The sequence below is a fragment of the Capra hircus genome, chromosome 29 (assembly GCF_001704415.2).
Source record: "Capra hircus breed San Clemente chromosome 29, ASM170441v1, whole genome shotgun sequence".
In the NCBI taxonomy this organism is placed as follows: Eukaryota; Metazoa; Chordata; class Mammalia; order Artiodactyla; family Bovidae; genus Capra; species Capra hircus.
The window spans coordinates 31,683,102-31,709,085 of NC_030836.1; the positions used below are offsets into that span (position 1 = coordinate 31,683,102).

The 25,984-nt window shown below is 38.5% G+C and overlaps 1 protein-coding gene across 3 annotated transcripts in view; it reads right to left on the bottom strand.

Annotated features, from left to right (window-relative positions):
- Positions 1-25,984, bottom strand: part of ARHGAP32 (Rho GTPase activating protein 32) — a 204,382-nt gene that overhangs the window by 30,582 nt on the left and 147,816 nt on the right. For 2 of the 3 annotated variants that reach the window (XM_018043236.1, XM_018043235.1), the window contains one exon: positions 23,711-23,792. In XM_018043236.1, coding sequence (XP_017898725.1) covers positions 23,711-23,792 — 82 coding nt within the window. Of the gene's footprint in view, positions 1-10,398; positions 10,745-23,710; positions 23,793-25,984 lie in introns of those variants that run through there. The other variant, XM_018043237.1, reaches the window with a different exon arrangement.

The window sequence follows — 25,984 nt, forward strand, 5'->3', positions numbered from 1 at the left end:
TTTATTTAGCAACAAGCACGTGAATGCCTACCACATCTCAGGAACTGTTCTCAGCCCTGAGAGTACGGTGGGGAACAGGTGAGGCCAGCTCCTTGCTGTTGGAGCTCACTGAGGAGAGGAGTACAAATAAATAATAATACCGATATTATTATTTGGCTATATTATTATTAATATACTGAACAAATAATAATACAGATACAGCCGACATTTATTTTATGTTTAGTTACATGCCAGCAACTGTGTAAGAATTTATATTTATTAACCATTTGTTTCTCACAAGACCTTATAAGGAAAATACTACTCTTACCCCCTTTTCAGAGGAAGAAACTCAGGCACAGAGTGCTTAGTAACATGTCTAAGGTCATGGAATCAGGATTAAAAATCAGGTGGTCTGTGTAAGATCTAATAAACACTTCCAAATATAAATGTCTCTTCACATTAATTTTTTCTTCACTTTATATTTCCTTCCCATTTCTTAGATAATAAAATGGCTAAAAGAAGTTTCTTTTGGACACTGCACTGCCCCCACCCATAACAAACTAGTAAGTGAAAGTGAAAGTGTTAGTTGCTCAGTTGGGTCTGATTTTTGCAGCCCCATGGACTGTAGCCCACCAGGCTCCTCTGTCCATGGGATTCTCCAGGCAAGAATACTGGAGTGGGTAGCTTGCTCCCTTCTCCAGGGCATCTTCCTGACCCAGGGATCGAACCCAGGTCTCCCACATTGCATAAACAATGACATTTTTACAGAAAAAATGCATAAAAAATAAAACACAAAACAAAAGCAAATCACACCACCATCTGTTCAAATTCCCTGTAAATGTCAAAGTGTGAGTTGCTTAGTCGTGTCTGACTCTGTGATCCCACAGACTGTAGCCCACCAGACTCCTCCTGTCCATGGTATTCTCCAGGCAAGAATACTGGAGTGAGTTGCCATTCCCTTCCCCAGGGATGGAACCTGGGTCTCCTGCACTGTAGGCAGATTCTTTACCATCTGAGCCACCATTCCCTAGTCAAGAGTTAAAATGCAGCATGTGCCACAAGGCTATCTTTTTCCATATCATTTAGACATGATTTCACAATTGCAGTCTTCTTTCAAGACTTGACATAAACCCAACCCAACCAGTCCTTCCAGTAGTTAAAAGTTTTGCAGTATTTATTTTAGTATCTCCAAGGTAAAGCTTTATGATACCGACAATCAGCTCACAGGGGCTCAGGAAACCTTGACACAGACAGGCGGGGCACCAGATGTTTTTAACTACACAAGTACAGTATTTCTCCAGCAAATCCTAAAAAATCTTTTCTCATATTTCACTTAAATCAGAGTTCTCTGAATTGGGTCTCAGGAATCTTCTAGACCGATGTGAGAGAAGTCTGAGCTTGAAGGAATTTCTCAGGAAATTAAAGGAAGATGATTTGTGCCAGACAAGGGGCTCTGCATTAGGTTTATTTGCCTATATGCCTCGAGTTCTAAGATTTGTAATGAGTTCAGATGGCCAAGCAGACAAAGTTAGAGGTGGGATGCATAATTCTGAGAGAATGTCTCTGGCACGCATGCTGAGGAGGATGACTAGACTGTACAGCATGTTACTTTTCAACCATGTTTCAGCTTTGCTAAAATACTCTCTAGAACAATTTACCAACATAATATTCCCACAGGACATACTTACATTTTTCATTCTTCATTTCTTTGTTCTATTTAGTTCTATCGGACATTTTCATTTTTGTTAATCTCATCAGGATGACATATTATATTCCACTTTAAAGTGCATTTCTGTGCTTACTAATAAGGTTAGGCACTGTTCCATGATCACTGGTCATTCAGTCTTCCTCATCAGTGAAATAACTTTACATTCTTGGCCCATTTTACTATCTGGCTGTCTTTCTCTTACTGATGGTCAAGAGATCTTTATACAATCTGGAAATGAGTCCCCTGTCAGTTACTTTTTGTCAAGAACATGTTTCCCAGTCTTTGGCTTGTACTGTATAAATTTCTAATCATGTCTTTGTGTATGGTTTCTTTAAGATATCTTTCCTTATCCGAGGTCATAAACTTACGGTCCTATTTCTTTTAAACCTTTTATTTCCTAAACTTTTTCACTTTTTAAAGGTTTTTAAACTGATTTTAAACTTTTTTGTACGTTTGCTGCTGCTGCTGCTGCTAAGTCGCTTCAGTCTTGTCTGACTCTGCGACCCCATAGACAGCAGCCCACCAGGCTCCGCTGTCCCTGGGATTCTGCAGGCAAGAATACTGGAGTGGGTTGCCATGCCCTTCTCCAGGGGATCAAACCCGCATCTCTTAAGTCTCTTGCGTTGGTAGGTGGGTTCTTTACCACTAGCACCACCTGAGAAATGCAAAAAAGAAAAAAAATCTAATAACTGATTACTGGATGATAGTTGGATGGCCGACTCAATGGACATGAATTTGAGCACACTCTGGGAGATGGTGAAGGACAGGGAAGCCTGGCATACTGCAGTCCATGGAGTCACAAAGAGTCAGACGCAACTGACTGACTGAACAACAACGACAAAACAGAAACACATGTATCATGGTGCGTCAGATTACTAGGGTTCCAATCACATCTCTGCAGCTTCCAGCTGTATGACTGTATGACTATGTGATTGGGACAAGGGACCCAATTCTAAGACCTTCATTTTCCTCTTCTATGAAACATTAAAAATAGTAACTACCTAATAGGATTGTTGTGAGAATTAAATATAAAGGTGTTTTTTTTCTGCTGAACAAAAAAATTCTTTTTAATTTAGGTGCTGCTGTCATCGTATTAATTTATCTTTCATTCAGCAACCGTCCTCAACTCTGTTATTAGTTCTAATAATTTGACAGGAGATTCTTCTGGATTTGTAGACAATCATCTGTAAGTAACAGATTTATTTCTTCCTTTCTGTTTATTTCTTTTTGTTTAATTTTACTGAACCTTGAATAAATGATGATCTTGTTCTTGATCTAAATAGATTGCTTATATCTCACCATTAAGAATAAAATTTTCTTGGGTTTTTGGATAGAAACCTTTAACAGATTTTTTAAAAACTCCCTATTTTTAACTGTCAAAATATATAAAATGAACAAGTGTTGACTTTTATCAAATGATTTATCTGTATCTATGAAGATAATCATTTAGTTTGCCTTGTTTAATTTTTAAGTTTTGAATGTGACAACCATCCTGCTTGTGTTAAGTCACTTCAGTCATGTCAGACTCTTTGTGACCCCTATGGACTATAACCCACCAGGTTCCTCTGTCCATAGGATTCTCCAGGCAAGAATACTGGAGTGGGTTGCCATGCCCTTCTCCAGGGGATCTTTCCAACCCAGGGACTGAACCCGAGGTTCCTGCCACATCTCCTGCATTGAAGGCAGACTCTTTATCACCGAGCCACTGGGGACAACCATAGGTACATTTAAAGTTTTGCTTTCATACTCATGTGATAAACCTCCTGTGCTCCTGCTTGCCTCGTATCTGTTGCAGGGATGTGAATGAGTACATCAGACTGAAGAGGCAAGTGGCAACATCAAAAACTAAAGCCTTAAGGCAAGGCAAAATTCTCCCTTAGAAACTGTAATAAACATAGGAATCTTGTAAACATATCAGCACTGCCTTTCAATAAAAAAACTCAAACATAAAAGAATTCTACAGGGTACAAGTGTACATAAACAATTCTAAAAATAGAAAAATTGTATTAGGTTGCTCATGTCTTAAATAGAAGCAAAGAAACATGCCATATCTTTCCAGTGACAGTCTTAAATAGCTGAGGTGAACTATGCTACTTAGTATTTTCAAATTTATTAAAAGGGATATTGGGAAGAGTTGTCAAAATCAACTTATTTTTAGCATGCACTGTCATATGTCCTGAAAGGATCTGTGGGCAACTCAGAAACATAACTTTTGAATCAGTTTAAGTCAGAACTCATGCTGGAGAAAAATGACATAATTCTTACTTCGTTTATAGCTTTGAGTATATCAATTAATTTTACACTAAACCAAAAAAGGTTTTATTTGAAAATAAATGGACTTGGAAATTAAACTGATTCACTAGAGTAATAATTTGACAAACTTTTAAAGAAAAAATTCTGGATGAGCTAGATTATATGTGACTCAAATATTAAATAAACTGAACTTAAAAAAAAACACTTTTTCCAGTAACTGAGGTATAGAACCTCTTCTAACTTTTCTTTTTTCGTAATATAGAAGAGCTTTAATATAAATAAAGAGCTGAATAATGATAGAAAAGAACTTCTTTAATGCAGTGACTGAAAATGTATCTTTTTTAGTCTTATGAAAAACACCCTCTGAGAGTTTCTTGCAAATCCAACTCAAAGTAGGTTTTCATTTGATGGAATAAGGACGCCCCTAAGAAATTCTGTCACTGACTCTATTTTTATCTCTGTACATTTTCTGGTCTTGTTAGACCTGCCATCTCACTGGCCTGTTCCCAGTCCTACAAAGGCAAGAGAAAGAAAAAGACAAACTGAACCTTAAACGTAATCTCCAATGAAACCTGAAGGAAAACTTAGAAATTAGAGTAATCTCATAACATTATAGAATAGTTAAGTTGTATTGAGGGTCTACTATGCTTCACTGCTTTACATGAGCTAATTTAAATTCAGTTTCAGTTAGCTTCACACTCTAAATGATTTAAATCCTAATTCAAACCAGTATCTGATCATTCAAATTTTCTGTCTGTCAGATGAGGTGTGCTAAATAAAACCTAATTCATCTCCCATTACATTCAAAATAATAACTTAAATATAATAAGGTTATCAGAATAACAATACTTCATACCTTTTCTTTCTATACCTTTATACCTTTCCTGTATCTAGCTCTAATTATTAAGATGACCTACTATGGTTTTTCCAGTAGTCATGTATGGATGTGAGAGTTGGACTGTGAAGGCTGAGCGCCGAAGAATTGATGCTTTTGAACTGTGGTGTTGGAGAAGACTCTTGAGGGTCCCTTGGATTGCAAGGAGATCCAACCAGTCCATTCCGAAGGAGATCAACCCTAGGATTTCTTTGGAAGGAATGATGCTAAAGCTGAAACTCCAGTACTTTGGCTACCTCATGTGAAGAGTTGACTCATTGGAAAAGACTCTGATGCTGGGAGGGATTGGGGGCAGGAGGAGAAGGGGACGACAAAGAAAGAGATGGCTGGATGGCATCACTGACTCGATGGACATGAATCTGAGTGAACTCCGGGAGTTGGTGATGGACAGGGAGGCCTGGTGTGCTGCGATTCATGGGGTCGCAAAGAGTCAGACATGACTGAGCGACTGAACTGAACTGAACTGAATCTCATAATTCAATTCCTTTTCTTTAGTTTATTTGGTGCTATTCTATAATATCTAAATATATAGCTTTTGTATGTGATAAAAATATTCAGCAAGGATAAAATGTTAGCAATCCTATTTAAAGATTTAGAAACCATACTAAACCAAGAGATCCTAAACTGAAAGCTTTTAGGTCTTTCTAATAATAAAACAAGGACTTCCCTGGTGGCTCAGAAGGTAAAGCATCTGCCTTCAATGTGGGAGACCCCGGTTCAGTCCCTGAGTTGGGAAGATCCTCTGGAGAAGGAAATGGCAACCTACTCCAGTACTCTTGCCTGGAAAATCCCATGGACAGAGCCTGGTAGGCTGCAGTCCTGGGGGTTGCAAAGAGTCGGACATGACCAAGCGACTAAATTTTCAACTTTCAATAATAAAATGGTCCAATGAAGGCTGCCCATTCAAACATGCCTATTATTGGGCACGCAAGAGCAAGTGGAAGCATACTGGACCAGGAATGCAGAGATGTAGTTTAAGTCCTGATTTGGCTGATAAGTTGCTGCAAACTTTCAGACAAGGTAAGTAGCTAGTTTAGATCTCAGTTTAATAATATGAAGCATGAGAAGTTTAACTAGGCAATTTATGAACTCTAGATTTCAATGGAAATACTTAAGGAATCAAGAAACACTCTGAGAAAGTATAAAGTTAGAAAAGCAGAGAAAACTCTAGAGTCTGTGGGAAATGTCTTTGCTTTAGGAAAATTTATCAGGAGGAAAAAAGGACATAGTTTAAAATTCCACTGGACAGCTATATAACAAAATACATTCAGCTTTCTAAATTATCTTGGAAAAGGCTGCTTTAAAAATTTAAAATAGGAAGACCATCGTTAAATGTTATTATTTCAAGCATAGTATATTAAGTTTAGTTTTTTAAAGTTAAATTGCTTTAATTATTTTTTTTCCTCATGAAAATTTAGAAATAAGGAATCCTTACGTACATCATTTATACAACATGCTTATAACTATTTCCAGAACTTGAAGCAAAAGCATACTGTCTTTAATTGTTAAAAATATTTACAGTTATTGATCATGCCATATGATACACTGTTTCTCTGATCTGTTAGCAAGTCCCTGGTGAACCCTACAATGGCCATTTATAATATTCTTTTTACTAGAAAAAGTGCCATATATTTTACAAAGATTAATTTTTGAACTAAGTTTCAGGAATTCATTATAGTAAGAGAAAAAAAGGTTAATATTTTCTATACATCCTGAATTTCTGAAAACTTATATTCTATCAGGTTGATATTCAAAACGTAAAATATTTGCTGTCTCTCTAGGAACTACTGAGTTTCCTGCTAGTTTTTAAAGCAATAATAAAGCAATTTCAGCCTTGGGATTCACTGGCCTCCATCCATCCCAAAGCAGATGTCCAACAAAATATGTAGATAAATTTGAGTATTAAACCTTAACATACTGTTGAAGTTATTATGGAATAAGAAAGTACAGAATCATAAACAATTTTGGAAATAAGAGAAAAAACACAGTTCTCAGACTGATGTGTGTGACAGCTGGTGGGGTAACATCAGGGACCAGCCCAGGCCAGGGATGAGTTCTGGAATGTGGCCGCTGGAAGGGTTCTGGCATCTGTACATTCCAACCTCAAAGGAGGAAACCTGGTATTTGAGAAATGTACTGTGCATGCAATACTGAATATAAAATAGCTCTGACAGTAATGGCTCTTGTTTGAAAACCTGGAAAGCTACTAATGGGGCTTCCCAGGTGGCGCTATGGTAAAGAACCTGTCTGCCAATGCAGGAGACACAAGAGATCCCTGGGTCAGGAAGATCCCCTGGAGGAGGAAATGGCAGCCCACTCCAGTATTCTTGCCTGGAGAATTCCATGGACAGAGGAGCCTGGTGGGCTACAGTCCCTAAGGTCGCAAAGAGTCGGACACAACTGAGCAACTGAGCATGCGTGCACACACAGCTAGCGGAAGCTACTAACAGTTACGTAAGTCAAACAGGTTTCCGTTTACTCATAGCAGAGAAGAGGAGGCATTTCAAAAGGCATAACAGACAGGAGTGCAAATGGATAAAACTAACAGATCTAGAAAATAAATCTGTAGTAAATTTTCAAGAAGAGCTGTTCAGACACAGAGGAGATAGAACAGTTCATTAGGAAAAAGAGAAGCAGAAAACTGGCAACAAACAGCTTCTTCAGAATATCCAATACAACTCTTACATGAAACAGTATGCCTGTGTTCCACTAAAATACTTGGATGTTTGAATAAAAATATCTCTTTCTCAGAGTTAAGAATGAAACCAAAGCAACTTCATACTGCTGCTCTTCCCATGGCAGGACATAAACAGTGATAGATAAACCACGAAGGGCATGCTATGATAAGAGCTTCAAAAATCACCGTTTCCTTGGGAAAACGGGCATCAGGGTATGATTAGGACAGTCTTCTTATTCACATCATATGTTTACTTTTCTGGGACTTACAAATTTTAGTAATGAACATGAAAGAAGGCTCAAATTTAGCTTATGTGATTTTAGGGTAATATAAGTAAATTTTACATTTTTCTTGCTAAACTGGTACTGACTTTTATTTTTAAATTTTAAATTACAAATTAAAACAAGAAATATGATTGGTGTTATTCCTCAACTCTGTACAAAAACAAAGTAAAATTTTCTTTTCATCTTGGTAGCTTTACCAACTCAGTTATTATATAAAAGACTCTTGACTAATTTCATTTCTAAATACAGAACAAAAAGATTTGCATTTTAGCAGAGGAGAGTGGGAGGAAACATGAGGTGGATATAAATTCCTGACACTAAAGGATTCTAATACTAGAATGGGTTATAATAAAAAGACTGTAGAAGCATCTCTGCTGAGGATTTTTAAATAATCTGAACTCTCACTTTTCCAAGGTGAACTAGTACTATTTGATATGAAGCTTAAAAATTAAGTACTATTTTAAGAGAACACTGATTTATATATCTGTCTTATAGATTAGATTGGAATAAGCACAGATTCTTAGGAATTCAGTAACATCAAAAGTAAGAGAACTATAAAGAAACTAAATGGGAAGGAAATCCAAGGAAAGGGGGACATACATGTAGCTGATTTACTTTGCTGTACAGTAGACACTAACACAACCCTGTGAAGCAACGATACTCCAATAAAAATTAATTTAAATTCTATTGCTGAAGTTCTAGAAATAAGAACATGCTGAACCTTAATCTTAACAGTGTGAAAATTGTTTTCTTGAAATTATTTTTTTAATTAGATTAAAATGTAATCATATTTCACTTTGATGTCAAAAAACCCTGTGCACTTTATTAAGCTATGAAGTTTGGTGTAGAACACTGATATGATCAGGGTGGGTTTTCTTTATGTAGGTTATTTCCCCCTTCCCTTCCCATCCTTTCTTTCTGTAGGAGCTGGAGCAGAAACATCCCATAACTGAAGAAGACATAATAGATAAGGAGAACTCTTTTTAAAGGCCTTAGAAGCCTGCTCTACGGAAGATCTGACCTTTGGCCTGGGAAATAAGAACTTGGACCTTGGAGTCAGATAGACCTGAGGGCTGGAATCTACTTTCTAATCACTTACCACATGCAAGGTCTTGAGCAAATGACCTATTTAAGTCCAGTTCCCTGAAACACACAGTGAGAATGGCAATAACAATATCTATCACTCAGGGTCGGAGAAGGCAATGGCAACCCACTCCAGGACTCTTGCCTGGAAAATCCATGGACAGAGGAGCCTGGTAGGCTGCAGTCCATGGGGTCGCTGTGAGTCGGACATGACTGAGCAGCTTTGCTTTCACTTTTCACTTTCATGCATTGGAGAAGGAAATGGCAAGCCACTCCAGTGTTCTTGCCTGGAGAATCCCAGGGACGGGGGAGCCTGGTGGGCTGCCGTCTATGGAGTCGCACAGAATCAGACACTACTGAAGCGACTTAGCAGCAGCAGCAGCATCACAGGTGTGTCAATAAACAGGAGTGTTTCACCACTGCAATTGCTCTGAACATTTGTAGAATCCTCCGAGGTACAGGGCTAACCACGACCTGAGTTGGCTTTACAAACCAGGTTTGATCCTATCTGGTCTTACCTCCTAAATTCAGGGCTGAGGTCACTAAGGAAAGGTGCACAAACACAGGGTCACTTTCTAGTTTCTGCCCGTATAATTGTCTTATGTGCGAACTTAACCTAAGAAACTTTGGATTTCTGCTCTCTCATCTTGAATATCATATAGTACTACATAATATGCTAAAAAAAGAAGTCAGAGTTGTAAACCATTATCATATGAGCAACTGGTGCTTCTTTAATAGTTGACAGTGAAAAGGAGCTTTAAATTCTGAGCTTTCTCCATTTGTGGTTTTGAAAATCAAAATATCAATATCATTTAAACAGTAGTAGAAAAGAAAAATGTTCAGCTTCTTAACAGGGCTAGTCTGTGATTCAGAGAAAACTGTGGTCTCCATGTTATCTTAATGAAAAATATTTATAACCAAGATCTGAAGAGGCACCATATAAATATGGGAAAAAAGAATTAATGCAAATATATCATGGATAGAGATAGCTATCCTTACTAATGCCAATGAGGAGAAAAAGGGCAGAAGGATTACTTCCTTGTGCTAATTTGAACAGTCTCTATAGACTACCAAATTCTTTACAGTAAATCAGTGCTGCCTATTTTCTATTTGTCAATAACTGAGATGTTATTTACCTAGCAGGAAACAAAAGAATTTAAATATGATATATATTTGCTGCTTATGAAACAGATATGTTCTTTTAACATGCAAACTTTTGCACATTAACCTGAGGTCTGGAAAGCATTAAGAAATAAGCTGATCTGAAATTTTAAAATAAGTATTTCCTGAACGTAGGAAAGTAAGAGATAATACCTACATAGTTAAATCTACTTCAAAAAATGATCACCTCTCTACAACCACGCCAAAGGTTAAAGCTCAGTTATTCCATTTGTGGATAGTTAAATAATTAGCCAGTCACCTAAAAGCAGCCAAGGAAATACGTGCCCAAATGTAATATGAAAAACAGTCTCAGTGAAATATTTGTCAAACACTGAATAACTGACTGAGATGTCCTTACCTCTCGCTGTGGCACAGGTTTTAGGATCAATAATTAAAATTATTCCAAATGGCTGCACTCAGCAGTAGGCTCGACAGGACACCGTGGCTCTGCATTCCGTGCAGAATGAAGGACAATCGCACCGGCTCAGACTTATCCACCACCACAGGGTGACTCCCAGTCAGACCTTCCCAGCACGCGGAGGCTCCAGCTCTGCTCCCAGCAGTGTCCTTAGCCCCGGTTTCTGGTCTTTGGTCAGGCAGAGTGGTTTGTGTGCACGGGAGAGCTCTGCCTGCAGGAGCTTAATCCTCTCTTTGCATGTCCTGCTTTCCAGCACAGCAGAGACGCCCCAGCCCAGCTACACTTGCAGAACAGGCTTCGCCAGGATAACTCCACCCACCCACTTCACACAGGTACATGTCTTCTGCTCAGAAAACACTAGGACTAAACTGATACTTAATTAATACTTTAACTTTTTAAAAAGTCACTGACTATTCAGTTGTTTATATTTGCTATCCATATGGGAGACAGTGTATTCTATAAAAATGATGGTATTTACACCCAATTAAAATTAAAAAAAAAAAAACAAACCTGATCTAGCAGGAAGTACTGTCTACAAAAGGCTGAGTCATTAAATTGGCAGCGACAGGCTGGGAGAACATAACTCTGAATATCTTTGCTGATAATGAGTCATGATTGTTTTCTACTCAGACAAAAAATCATCAATGTATACCGCCTTTGTATGAAAAATTCTGAGACTGGAATGCACAATTTTTTAATATGCAAATGAAAAATTTTTAAACTGAAATGTTTTTTTAGAATTAAAAAATAAGAATTGCACATGATCAACTATACTTCAATACAACAACAACAACAAAATCCAGAATTAAATGTTTCTGATTATGACCTCCTCCTTTATGTACTGCCAAGTGTTAAAATTATAGCTCTACTTATACAAATATTGAAGATTCAATATTTATACTAAATAGCAGTACTACACTGTTAACTCGACTAGATATGAAAAAATTAATGAATTGGAAGATATTAAAATATTAATATTAAATTAATATTTTCTGTTCTAAATGACTTTTCACCAATACCAATATAAATCCATGTTCAGACAACTTGTTTCTGATAAACAAAATGATGTTTCATTTGCCAGAAAGATTCTAAATAATTTATAGACAGTCTTCATTATAACACTATGAAGTTGATGAGAACACTATTCCTGTCTTAGAGATGAGGAAGCCAAGGTCACACAAGCAGGAACTGTTAAATTCAAGATGCCTGGTGAGTATTTATCATTCTTTCCTCTCTGGTAGCAGTTCTGAATAAAGGAGTGTTGATAAATGGTAGGCCACAGTAAGAAAAACAATGAATTGGTGTGATTTCACAATACGAAGAGACCACAGAGAAATCCAGGGCACGACAGGAACAAGACACGTGGATTTTTTTTTACCATTGGAACAGCTGTGGACTTACGGATTTTGATGAATAGGAAATGAGGCTCCCAAGAGTTTATTCACGGTGGAAAAGGCACAGCCACCCCTCCTCCCCGCTCCCTTCCTCAACACTGAAGACGCAAGGGTAGGGGCCCAACAGAAAGAGGAGGGGGAGAGGGAAAAAGGGGGCAGGGTGAAGGGGAGTCCCTGCTGTAGAAAAGCCACCTGGGGGACACTCAGTGCAACTCAAGAGCCCCTCATGCTCCCCAACATACGAGCACAGATGGGATAAATAAATTAGATGGTAACTCTCCTGAGTGCAGGAGAATGACCAAACAACCCTCACCTGAAACTCAGAGGCTGCACTTTCTGCCATGTAAAAATACAGGTAAGGATGTGAATGTGTGCAAACCTTGGTGAAAGGGGACTGAAGTCTGTAATCTGTTTCACTGCATGGTGACAATGTCATTTCCTGGTTTTCATGATGTACAGTATAGTTATGTAAGGTGTGACAACTGGGAGAAGTTGGGCTTTGAATACATGGGACCTCTCTGTACTATTCTGGTAACTTTGTCTGAGACTATAATTATTCTAAAATACAAAGTTTAAAATGTGGCTCATCATGCTCTGTCTTTCAATGACTGCTGACGGCACAGGAGAGGTCACCTGTTACTTTCTTCTTGCATTTTACAAAATGGAGGTTATCCTGTGAAGAACTAAGATGGGTCTATGTGGCTAGTGGGGGCAACAAGAGACTTCCCTGAGAAGGCAACTTTCTAGTCATTCTGAGGGTCGCTGTCGACGGAGCGAGATGTGATCTGACTCTGGATGTGTTTTTGGCCATGAAACTGGTAGAATTTACAGACAAACTGTCAGAGGTTTGAATAATTTGGGTAATTTTTATGATAGAATTTTCTCTGCTCAAAACCTTCTCACGTCTTCCCATCTAGCTTTAAACGAAAGTCCAAATCCATACAGTGGCACCCAAGCCCCAAGGAGAATCTGATGCCCTTCCACCCTCCAGACCTCACCCACGTCTTCACTCGCTGCTCTAGTCAAACCGGCCTTCCTGGTGAGTCTTTAACAAGCCTGGACACATGCTGCTCAGTGTCCTTACACTTGCAGCTTCCCCTCTGGGAAGCTCTTCCCACAAGTAAGTGCTTATCTTTACTCCTCATCTCCTTCAGGTCTTGGCTCCCAAAGTTACCTTCTAATGGGGCTTCCCTGATAGCTCAGTTGGTAAAGAATCCACCTGCAATGCAGGAGACCCCAGTTCAATTCCTTGGTCAAGAAGATCCCCTGGAGAAGGGATAGGCTAACCACTCCAGTATTCTTGGGTTTCCCCTTGTGGCTCAGCTGGTAAAGAATCTGCCAGCAACATGAGAGACCTTGTTTGATCCCTGGGTTGGGAAGATTCCCTGGAGAAGGGAAAGGCTCCAGTATTCTGGCCTGAAGAATTCCAGGGACTATCCATGGAGTCACAAAGAACAACTGGGCGACTTTCACTTTCACATTACTTTTTAATAAACCCCTCCCTAACCACTCCACTCTCCTCCTCTGAAATTACAGCCCCACAGGAGCCACATCCCAGTACTTTCTAACCTCACTTCTAGGCTTCGTTTTTCTCCACAGCACTTACCCACCTCAGTGTATGTTTAATGTGTTGGCCTTTTTCTTTCCCTCTCATCAACTTGAATACAAACAGCAAAATGACAATATTTTTGTTTGTTGTGTCCACTATTTTAGCCCTAGTACTCGGTATGCACTCAGTAAGTGTTTGATCACTGAATGAATGAATACTGGAAATGATCAGAAATGGAAAAGTTGCTTTATATATGGCAAGGATTAGATTGAACCTACTCCAAGCACTGGCTAAGGCCTAAATGGGAGTTTAGGCCTTTGATACTAGTGAGGTGAGGTGAGGTGAGGTGAGGTGAAGTCGCTCAGTCGTGTCCGACTCTTTGCGACCCTGTGGACTGTAAAATACTAGGCTTTTCCATCCATAGGATTCTCCAGGTAAGAATACAGGAGTGGATTGCCATTTCCTTCTCCAGGGGATCTTCCCAACCCAGGGATCGAACCTGGGTCTCCCGCATTGGAGGCAGATGCTTTAACCTCTGCGCCACCAGGGAAGCCCTTTGATACTAGTAGTAGAAATTATTCTTATTCATAATTACTGATCAACTGTTTTAAAACAAATGCTATGTATAAAGGATGCAAAGTAATATACAGTAGAATATCTATCCAGAAGCAATTCTAGGTTAAGAAAAAAGACACACAAAAAGTGAAGTATAAAATTCAACATAAGCTAACTTATTACCAAACTCTGTTTCTAAATGAGTAACACAAGGAACAGCTACTGTAGGCTGTAGGCCTTTGTTATTCAAAACATAGTCTTAGGACCAGTATTATGGAATTACCTGGGAGCTTCTTAAACATACGGAACATCAGGCCCCACCCTAGTGAATCATGATCTACAGTTTTTAACTCTCTCTCTAAGGCAGACTGAATGTACATTCAAGTTTGTGAAGCAGCGGCCCAAGGAGCCTCCGTGAAGAACAGAGTAAGTCATCTCATGCAGAAGAAAGACCACAGGCATAGAGGCGGGGGAACCCAAAGTACAACCAAGCGGAGAATAAGGAAACATATTATTGATACTGAGTAGAGATGAGAAAGGGGAAAAACAGGTTACAAACATAAATGTTCCAGTATTTTATGGAGCATCTTAAATTCCAGGTTGAAGGTTTAGTATATAATTCTGGCACAAAGGGAAATCACTGGGGTTTTCTGAAGTCAGGGATTACCGTTATAAAGGTTGTATTCTGAAGTTTTATTTTAGTAGCAAACATTAAGATAGACTAATTCCACAGGCATTAATTGTGCATCCTGTGTGCACATACCCTGTGGGGGAGACAAGGATGAATGAAACACATTTGTCACCAGTGAGGAGATGGCAACTTAGTGAGCAAGGGAAACAGCTGCTATTAGATCTGACATGGGGGCAAACAGGATGCAGGCCTGGGGATAACGGTCAGGGAGAGCTGGTCAGGGAGAGGTGGGCCAGGGAGAGCCAGTCAGTGGAGCTTTCATGCGCAAGAAGATTATGGCCTGAGTCTAAATACAAGGAAAATGTCAACTCGGGGGAGTGGGAAGGAGGGCATTTTGGCTGTAGGGGCAGCAGGAGCAGAGGGAAAGCTACATGATCACATGTATGTATGTTCTGAGCACACCAAAGCAGAGCCCAGCGAGCACGGGGAGAAAGAACAGAACCAGAGAACAGAGGAGGAGGATGGCTGAAAATGACACAGCAGAGTCGAGTCTGGAGGTACGTTTTATGTGCAGTGAGGAGCAATCGAAAGATATATTTTTTAATTAATTAGAGAGGCTTAGAAAGAATGATGGCTGAAACAAAACTAGCGAATGAAGTAGGTTCTGATAAGCTCTCATCTTCATTTCCCCTTTAACACATCTTTTGCCCTAATTACTGTTCTGTTCATTTCCAGAAATACATTTTTATTTTCTCTTGTTGTAATAGAACCAAAAGATATTAAATAAATAATTTGTTTTGGGAGACGAAACAATAAACTTTACCTCTATTCAGTGTTCTGTGGTGGGAAAATTCTGGTTTTTGAGTTTAACAATCGCAAGTGAGTTTAATCCACCTGGTGCAAGGCCAGGGGTACTAGGTGTGGGCAGTGATTACCAGGAGAGGTCAAAAGACTTCTCAAGACCAGCTGTGAAACCTCGGGCACATCGTGGAAGTCTTTCTGAGTTGCTCTACTAGTTAAAAAGGGGTGTGTTGGGAACAAAAATACATTCCGCATATTTAGTATCCTGCAAGGCTGTACTGAGATTCAAGGTCCAATTTAATAAAAATGTAGTATTCTAAAAGTCTAAGGCAACTGCAAACATGTGGTATTTTGAATTCTCTGTTTTTCCCTGAGAGTGAGAAAAGTATTATCTTGATGTATCTGTGTATTTGGAGAGAAAAATACCTGGGCATTCTAGCATTTTGGCACTCCTTTAAATCTTACAGCAATGCCTCCTAGGGCACGGATTTTAATATCTGACTCTTAAGACATCTGCCTCCAGAGCGATAAAGTAAGCATGTGTTCAATGGGAAGAATATTCAGTACAATGTTCCACATGGGGTGAAGTAAAAACCGGAACCTTTTCACTTGCTGTAGCGTGGTTGCTTCATGCTAAAGTGACAGTGAGGAAGCATGGTTACAGAAGAGCAGAGTGCTGCACACTCAAAGAAAGAAAACAAACAGCCCAGAAGCAAACAAATGAACATAAAGGAAAAAAAAAACTATAATTAGGCAAAATTGCAAATAAAATAACAACAACAAAAACAAGATTCTGAAGGGCCAGTTTTCTAAAAGAATACAAGGACTTTTTACTTTCAAAATTACAAATTCAGGCTGTTGCTTTATAAACTACTTCTTAAATGAATGTAAGGATTTCATTAGCATTACATTTGATCACTGTCTTTCCCTAAAATGAAAACCTCAGGTCCTTCTATGTCTGCTAGCAAAAAAATTCATGATGCAAACTCTATTCAAGTGACCATCCAAAGAAGCTGGCTTCCACACCATGGGCCCATGAAAGCGACTGTAATTTGTTTGTTACAGGTATACTGTGAAATATTTACATATAAATTTATACCAACAAATCACACATTACATACATTATCTACATAAACTAAATAGACCTAATTTTAGACACTCCTGAATTTAAATGATATAACATAGTAGATAAGCATAAATTGATAAAATAATAACGGCTGATAGTGATTAAGTATCCACAGGGCTTTAAATGCTTTACATCTAATCTTCAAATGAATCTTGGCTCACTTCCTAGATGAGGAAATTAAAAATCAGAGAAGCCAAATGACATGCATAGGGACAGTAAAACATGGCACAGGGATTAAAACCCAAGGCTGAAGCCCGTGCTCTCACCTCTGTCCTGCTTTTCACATAGGTATATAAACTAAATAAAACATCTGCATTAAATCTGCTTTCACAAAATACCTATTTATGGGGTGGCTGCATTAAGACCTTAGAAATTACCTATTTGGACAGGGTAGAGTGAAGGGGAGATTTTGGTCTATAAAGAGTAATACATGATTAGTGTAAAGGAGTTAAACAGTACAGAGCAAATGGAAAAAACAGAAATGTCTGTTGCTATATTTGCAATCTCACACGCCTCTCCAGTGAGGGAGGCATCCTCCTGATCCTCTATGAGTTTACAGCAGGACTGTACTGCTCTGTGATTTGTTCTTTCATTTAACAACACATCACAGGGGGAAAAAACCCTGGGTGAGCACATATGCTTCTACTTTATTCTTTTGATGGCTGCAGAGTACTTCACAGTACGGAAGTATGACATCTATTTTGAGAATGTGATTTTCAACCTTTGTGTATTAAAGCAATACCGTAAGGAGGACTTACCTGGATGGGAGGTACAGTTAAAAAACATGAAGTAACCAATTAAAAATTGACAAAGGACTAGAATAGATATTTCTCCAACAAACACATGAAAAGATGCTCTATGTCATCACGCTTCTGTATAATCACCACCTGGGCCAACAGAGCATTACCAGCACTTCCAGATCCTCCGTCCTACCCACCTGCTCACTCTCCTCTCCAGAAGTACCACTGCCTAAAGTTTATCACCGCACAACAGCCCTGAACTCTATGACTTTGAACTCTCTCCTTACATATATGGGATTATACAGTGTAAGTATGTAGGTAAATCAGGCTTCTTTCCCTCAATATTTGTGTGGGACTCATCCATGTAGTTGCACATAGCCATGACTCATTTCATTTTCAGTGGAGGAATCTACTGAATGAGCACGCCTTTATCTATCTATCCCACTGTAGATATACCTTTGAAATTCTTTAGTTTTTTGACAATTAGGAATAAGGTTGCTATGAACACACTAGATACACACCTAAGAGTGGAGCTGCTGGGCCACAAGGTATATATGTGTACAGCTTAGTAGGCAGTGCCAACACTGCTTGTCCCACATCACGCTACCCTGCAGTACATGGGAATTCCCAGTGATTTACACCCTTGCCAACTTTGGGTATTGCTACTCTTAAATTTTAAGCATTCTTGTGAGTGTGTTTTCATGAGTTAATAAAGTTTTGATTTGCATTTCCCTAAAGACTCATGATGTGGAACAACTTGTGCTGTGCTTATTCAGCATTTTGATATCTGTTGTTCAAGTTTTCATGCAATTAAAAAAAATCAGTTTATCTCTCCTTTTCTGATTCTTTACATACTTTCGTTATGTGACCTTGGTCAGATAAGTGTGCTGCAAATATCTTTATCACTTTGTGATTTGCCCTTTTCACTATCTTAATAGTATATTGCAATTTCCTTTCTGAACTTTAAGTTTAATAATTAAGCTTTTCAGTTAGGATTACTGCTTTATGTATAACCCAAGATCATGATGGAGAAGGAAATGGCAACCCACTCCAGTATTCTTGCCTGGAAAATCCCATGGATGGAGGAGCCTGGCAGGCTATAGTCCATGGGGTTGCAAAGAGTTGGACATGACTGAGCAACTTCACTTCACTTCACTTCTTCACTTCAAGATCATGAAAATAGCCCATGATGATATTCCACTGTATTCTCTTCCAGAAGCTTTGCTGTTTCACCTTTCACATACAGATCTATAATTTTCAAGAGCTAGCACCATTTACTGAAATGACTGTCCTTTTCACAATGCTCTACAGTGCATAAATCAAGGATCTATTAATGTATGTCCACAGGTTTGTTCCTGGACTCTGTTCTTTACCGCCATTCTATTTGTCTATCCTTGTATCAACCTCAGTATCTTAATCAGTGAAGCTTTAATAGTAAGTCTTGATATCTATAAGTTTCCACTATTTTGTTCAACATTGTCTTAGGTATTTTGGGCTCTGCATTTCCATTCAATTTAGAATCAGCTGTCAATTTCAACACAACTCCTAACTTAAAGCTTGGCGCATTATCAACAACTTGGCCTTATTGGGCTTCCTGCGTTGTTCTGAGAGCACCAGGACTTTCTCTGCTCCATCAATTGATACCCTGAGGGCTCAGGTCCCCCCACACTGGGTCACTTCTCTGGATTTCCCTCTTCTGCTTCATCTTCGCTCAGTAACTGCTCAGGACCTTATTAACTCTCCAATGCTTCAAAGAGACTATATTATATTTTTACATTTCTGTCCAGATTTTCTGTTTTCAGAGGGGAGGTTTGTCTAAATTCTCTAGTCATCCATTTTTAGAAGCTCATGCCCATAAAGTAAGCTTTTCTTTTCTTTTCTCTTCACTCTTTCGCAACCTTCTGCCTACTCCTTCCCTCCCCAAACTCGCTCTTTCTTTCTTTCTGGAAGAAAAGGTGGATAAGATGGGAAGATGGGGGATTCAACCATGGAAATTAATAAAGACCAAGTGTTGACCCTAGAAAGAAAACACCTGCTATGAGAACTGCAGAATTCTCATAGCTGGGCTTAAGAGAGGCTGCACAGAGAGAAAGGTCAGCAGAAAGCACCTGAGCTGGAGAGAGGACAGTGAGCCAACATCAGAGAGGTGAGTGACATGTGGAAGGGGTGGAGGGGGAGAGAAGTGTGCAAAAGAAACATCTGCGGAGGCAACAGCTGAGAAGACTGAAAACTTGAAGAAAGACATCAGTAAATAACTGCTCAGTAAATGCCAAGCAGGAGACGCACACAGAAGTCCTCATGCGCTTCCTTCCTCTTCCTCCCACTCACCTCAGCCTCATCAGCTGTCAAAGCAGAACCTGTGGGGACGGAACAAACGCCAGTTTCTTTGGAACAAGCGTTTACCTTTCTTCCTCTTAACTCTCCTCCCCACCTCCCCACCCCACACACGCCCTTTTCCTTAAGGTACCATGGATACGTGCTAACTTGGTCAGGACATGGTGATTCATTAACTTTATTTTTACAGACACAAATAATTGGTCATACTGAGAACATTAAGAGTTCCAAAGGGAAAATTTTCCTTACTGCCCTTGTTGTGCAATAATACAGGGAGCTTTAAGTTGCAGTCTCAAACTATAGCTCTATCTTTCAGACCTGGTATCTCACAGTGACAGATGGCAATGTTAAAAATAAATAGAACATTCAAGCTATTTGTACTGAAGGCAAAGACAGTTTTAAAGTGTGAAACAAGCCTGAGGCTGATAGAACTCACATTATCCTTTTCAAAATGTATTAAGAATGCACATTTCCCTATGCCAACCCTGCAATGTTGCCCATCAGAGTTAAATATTAGCTTTTGAAGGTGTGCTGTCATTATACATCACTACTAATTTAGAATTAACAACGCCATACAGATCTATTCACAGAAACCCATTTTCCAGAACTGTCAATAACTGATTAACTTTCTCAAGTTTTAAAAGCGCTGGAGGTTATCACTACTAGAAATTCACTTTCATATTCAGAACATGAGAAAGTATTTGATATAATACCAATATTAAGCTAATTTTTAAAAACAGTTTACAGTATATCTGAGGTAACATGATCAAAATAAGACTTTATAATCAATAAAAGTTATATAGTTTATATAGCAGAAATACATGAAAATAATATACAAGAAATAACAGTAAACTTTTGATGTAGAATTTTGGTAACTTTAAAGCAGTGACCACAAAAACTCATGATCATCTCAGGTGGATAAAAAGTATCAGCCAGGGCTTCCCTGGTGGCTCAGCGGTGAAGAGTCCACCTGCCAATGCCAGAGACATGGGTTTGACCCGTAGTCTGGGAAGACCCCACAGGCCATGGAGCCACTAAGCCCATGCGCCACAGCTATGGAGCCTGTGCTCTAGAGCCTGGGAGCTGCAACTACCAAAGCCTGCACGCCCCACAGCCCATGCTGCAAAAACTAGAGAAGCCGCCGCAGCAAGGAGCCCACATGCCACAACGAGAGAAGAGCAGACGCTGCAACGAAGGCCCAGCACAGCCAAAAATAAAAATTACATTAAAAAAGATTTCTGACAAAACCAACACCCTTTTGTGATAAAATCATCCAACAAACCAGGAATTGAAGGGTACTTTGTCACCTTGACAAAGGGCATCTATGAAAACCACACACAGTTAAAAGTTTTTACACAACAACAAACAATTAGATGACTTCTCCTAAAAGATCAAAAGTAAGACAAGGATGCCTATTCTCAAAACTTCAACACTGTAACACATCCAGGGCAACTGGGTAAGAGTAAGACATAAAAAACATCCAGATTGGAAAGGAAGAAGTAAACATGTCTATTCACAAATGACATGATCTTATATATAGAATATACCAAGAAATCTACTAACAACCTATCAGAACTCATAAACATTTCAAGTCTCAGGATACAAGATTAAGATTCAAAATTAATTGTATTTCTATGCATTTGCAATGAACGATAAGAAAATGAAACTAAGAAAACAACTCTATTTACAAAAGCATCCAAAGAATAAAAATAAATTTAACAACAAATATTCAAAACTTAAAAAAAAAAAAAAACTACAAAAGTTGAATGACGTGAAGGATCTAATCAAATGGGAAAATAATCTCATGTTCAAGGACTGAAAGACTTAAATACTGGCCAGAAGGTAATACTTTCCAAATTGATATGTAGATTCAATAAATCCCCATCAGAATTCCAACCATCTTCTTTTAGAACTAACAAGATGATTCTAAAATTCATGTGGAATTGAAAGGCACCTGGAAAAACTAAATCAATCCTGAAAAAGAATAAAGTAGGAGGACCTCCCAACTGCAAAATTTACTCTAAGCAATGGTAATCAAGACAGGGTGGTATTGGAATAAGAACAGACATATAGATCAATGGAACAGAACTGAAAATCTAGAAATAAATTCATGCATCTAAGGTCAACTGAGTTTCTACAAGGGAGTCAAGTCAATTAAATAGGGAAGAAATAACCTTTTCAACAAATCATGCTTGGATAACTGGATATCCAATGTATTTTGATCCAATGTATCAAAAACATACACAAAAATTAACTCAAAATGGGTAGTAGGCTAAAAAGGAAGATCTAAAACTATAAACTTCTTAGAAGAAAATATAGAAGTAAATATTGACCTGGGGCTAAACAATGCCTTCTTAGATAAACATCAAAAGCATAAGTGAGAAAAGAAAAAAAATAAATTGAACTTCATCAAAATTAAAAATATTTATGCTTCAACAGATGTCATCAAGAAAATGAAAGACAAAACACAGAATTTGAGGAAATGTATGTCTGCAAATCACATTATCTGATAAATGACTTGTATGTGGAATGTATAACATGACCCAATGGTAAAAAGACAACTAAATTAAAAAATAGACAAAGGTCTGAACATTTCTCCAAAGATACACCAATGGGTAATAAGTAAACACATAGAAAGATGTTCAACATTATTAGCCATCAGGGAAATGCATATCAAAACCATAAAGATGTATCACTTAATACCCACTAAGACAACAATAACCAAAAATACAGTAACAAGGAAATAGAACAATTTGAATTCTCATATACGCTGCTGGTGGAAGTGTAAAACAGTGCAGCTGGTTTACAAAGGTAAACCAGTTTGGCGGTTCCTCCAAAGGTTGAACATAAGAGTTATCATATGACCCAGCAATTCTACTGCTACATACATACTCAAGAAATGAAAACATATATCTATACCAAAACTTGTACACTAATTATTGCATTATTCATAATAACCCAAAATGGAAACCCAAAGTGAATGGATAAAATAAATACTATATATCCATACAATGCACTACTATTTAGCCATAAGAGAGAATAAAGCACTGATGTATGGATGAACCTTGAAAACATTATGCTAAATGAAGGAAGCCAATTGCAACAAGACTACATACTGTATTGTATTTCATTTGTGTGAAAGGTCTAGCTCAGAGAACTCTAGAGACAAAAAGTAGATTGGCAGTTGCTTAGAGCTAGGGCAAGGGAGAGGAGGAGCAGGGTCTGCTTGTGGGCACAGGATTTCTTTTTTAAGTTACTGATGCGACATTTCAAAAAGAAAAGAAAACTACAGCCAACACAACCACTAACGAATAAGTAAGTTCTCTCTGACAAAGTTGTTTTATGCTTAACAAGCTTGCCCAAAGAAGGGGGATTTAATAGAGGATAAAAATGCCTTGAAAAAAGACTGAGAATCCCAGGATGAGGGGAGAGTAGGGCAGAAGGAGAAATCCATTTGATCACTTCCTCCTCCTTCTAAAATCTTTATTCTTTGTTTTTATTTTCTTTCTGAAAATTTACATCACGTTAAAAAGTTCCTGATGAAGTATTCTGTAAAATTCGTCCAGATTAAGTCACCCCAATAAAAACAGAAGTTTCCACTGTTTTGACTTTTACTCCCTGTAACACATTGCTTTACATATCTGTACAATATTCCACACACTTATGCAGCACTGTAAATATATTATATAAGTAATAAGAAATGCTGTTTAAAATAGTTTGGATGTTCACAGGCACTGATAAGATGTACATTCCCTTCATTTATTAATTTTCAGCTAATCATATTATCTCCATGTCAGGTCCTTAAACCTGACATTTTTTTTTATCATTTTGCTCATTAATTAGCTACATTCCTACTATATAATTGCAAAAGCAAATAATGACAAAGCTTAATGGAGCAAACAGTTCTTAAAACTGCCTAAAATTTTGACTGCATGTAAACCTTTGTGAAATGATCAACAGAGAAAAAAGAATACACTAAAAATCAAAAACCACATTAAAATTAAGAATGCATATTATGACAATGAACACAACAGCTAAACAAGCTGCGTGCCTGACTGGAAGAGAAAATCTGGATCTTTAAGCAGTGGGTAAATAACCACGCTATAGAGAAAAAGTACTCACCTGGTTTTGGCACTGAGTTGGTCACTGACTGGGGAACTTTCTGATTAATTAACTCAACACAGTGTCCAGGGAAGAGTCCCACCTAAAGAAGAAAGGCAGCAAAGAGAGGATTCTAAACCAGGGAACAGACCAGTGTGTGAGCATTGCCAATTCAATTCCAGTAATGTGCTCCACAGCCCCTCCCAGCGATTCTGCTATCCCAAGACTCTAAATCACTGATGATGCCAATTACACAAACAAATAATAAAACAATCTGTTGCTATGAGTATATAGAGTCATGTGTTTTATTTGCCTAAAAGTCTAAGTCTTCTTTTCTAGTTTTAGCTTTTAATTTCCCAAACTTCTTTTACTCCAGTTAAAATATTTAGTCTGATACCAAGCTATGCATGGCAAGAGGTATAATTTATACCTGTTAATAATTTACTTTGCTGAAATTTCAATCCAGTTGTGTGAACACTTCTACTGCCCACTTTCATTATTTACTGACTTCTCTATGATTTTTTTTAAAGCAATACTAAACCACATTCAACTTTTTCATGTATTTTTTTCTTCATTATCTCATAGGTTCCGTGAAAAATGACAAGACTAAAGTAACCTGACGAAACGATTGCTCACTTAAAATCCTGGTATTCATTCTTGGTAAAGAGTCAGAAGTGTGTGGATAAGTGAGGAAGCAAGAGAAGAAAACAACCAATCTCAGCTTTGAAAAAGCACACCAAATTGACCTGGTAGCAAATTGCTTGCGGTGTGAGGAAGACCCCCAAGGAGCTGTGCTAGGAAAATACTGAGCTCCAGATCACCCAGAGATACTGCACAGCCAGCAGAATGAATAGAGATACGAAGATCCGGGAAACAAAAGTAAAAAGGAAATTTTTACCAATATTTATAGATGTTTTCTTAGATAGGAATATGATTGGGCTGCCAAGCAGCAGATGTTAAAGCTGAAACAAGAAAACTACATCACTTTGTACATCCCTCTGTTGACAGACTCTGGGGAAGAAACGAACAGCCTTCCAAGAGTCTGACTCATCGTGAAGGTCTGAGCTGTATAATTTTCATCTCCGTGGGAGTGTTTCACATACTAATTTGCTGCATTCGTACTTCAATTTCTTGATCGATATTCTACGTTAGCTCTTAAAACTATGAAGATGTAACCAGTTATCATGAGTTGAAAAGGGCTTATTAATAAACTATCAGCTTGTTTGAAAGATTTGAATTTGGATCTTAAAGTTCCTATATGCACGCCTTCTAAAATGATGCTGTATTTGTTTTATTGGTGAAATTCTATACCATATTTTACTCAACTTCCTATTTAACTAATCAACAAGTAGAAATTCTTCCAAGATTGGTTAGAACCAGATGAGAATCAACTTGAAAAATCCTTCTCATGCTCTCTTACACAAATCACTTCTAAGAGAATCACTTGTGGTTAAGTGTAGCCCCAGGATTGGGGCTTCCCAGGTGGCTCAGTGGGTAAAGAATCCACCTGCAATGCAGGAGATATGGGTTCAATCCCTGGGTCAGAAAGATCCCCTGGAGGAGGGCATGGCAACCCACTGCAGTATTCTTGCCTGGAGAATCCCATGGACAGAGAAGCCTGGTGGGCTACAGTCCATGGGGTCACAAGGAGTTGGACATGACTTAAGCAACTGAGCATGCACCTAGCCCCAGGATTAAGAGGGCCTCGGTTTTATTCTAGGCCTGCCACTTACTAGGCTGGGTTTATAACTTAGGGTCCATGTTTCAGTTTCTTCCTCTAAACATAATGATATCGTGTCTAACTCATAACGTTTGTTACGAGGATTAAACAGATGAGTATAAGCAAAACGAATGTAGTAAGCACTTGCGCAACATTATCTATTCTTTATCATCCTAGTATGTTGGCCACTAGAAGACCTAGAGGGTTGCAGCTCTTCCAATGCATGGATGTGACATATAATACCTACTACCTTTCGCCTGAAATTAAAAGACGTGTACTCCTTGGAAGGAAAGTTATGACCAACCTAGATAGCATATTTAAAAGCAGAGGTATTACTTTGCCAACAAAGGTCTGTCTAGTCAAGGCTACGGTTTTTCCAGTGGTCATGTATGGACGTGAGAGTTGGACTGTGAAGAAAGCTGAGTGCCGAAGAATTGATGCTTTTGAACTGTGGTGTTGGAGAAGACTCTTGAGAGTCCCTTGGACTGCAAGGAGATCCAACCAGTCCATCCTAAAGGAGATCAGTCCTGGGTGTTCTTTGGAAGGACTGATGCTAAAGCTGAAACTCCAGTACT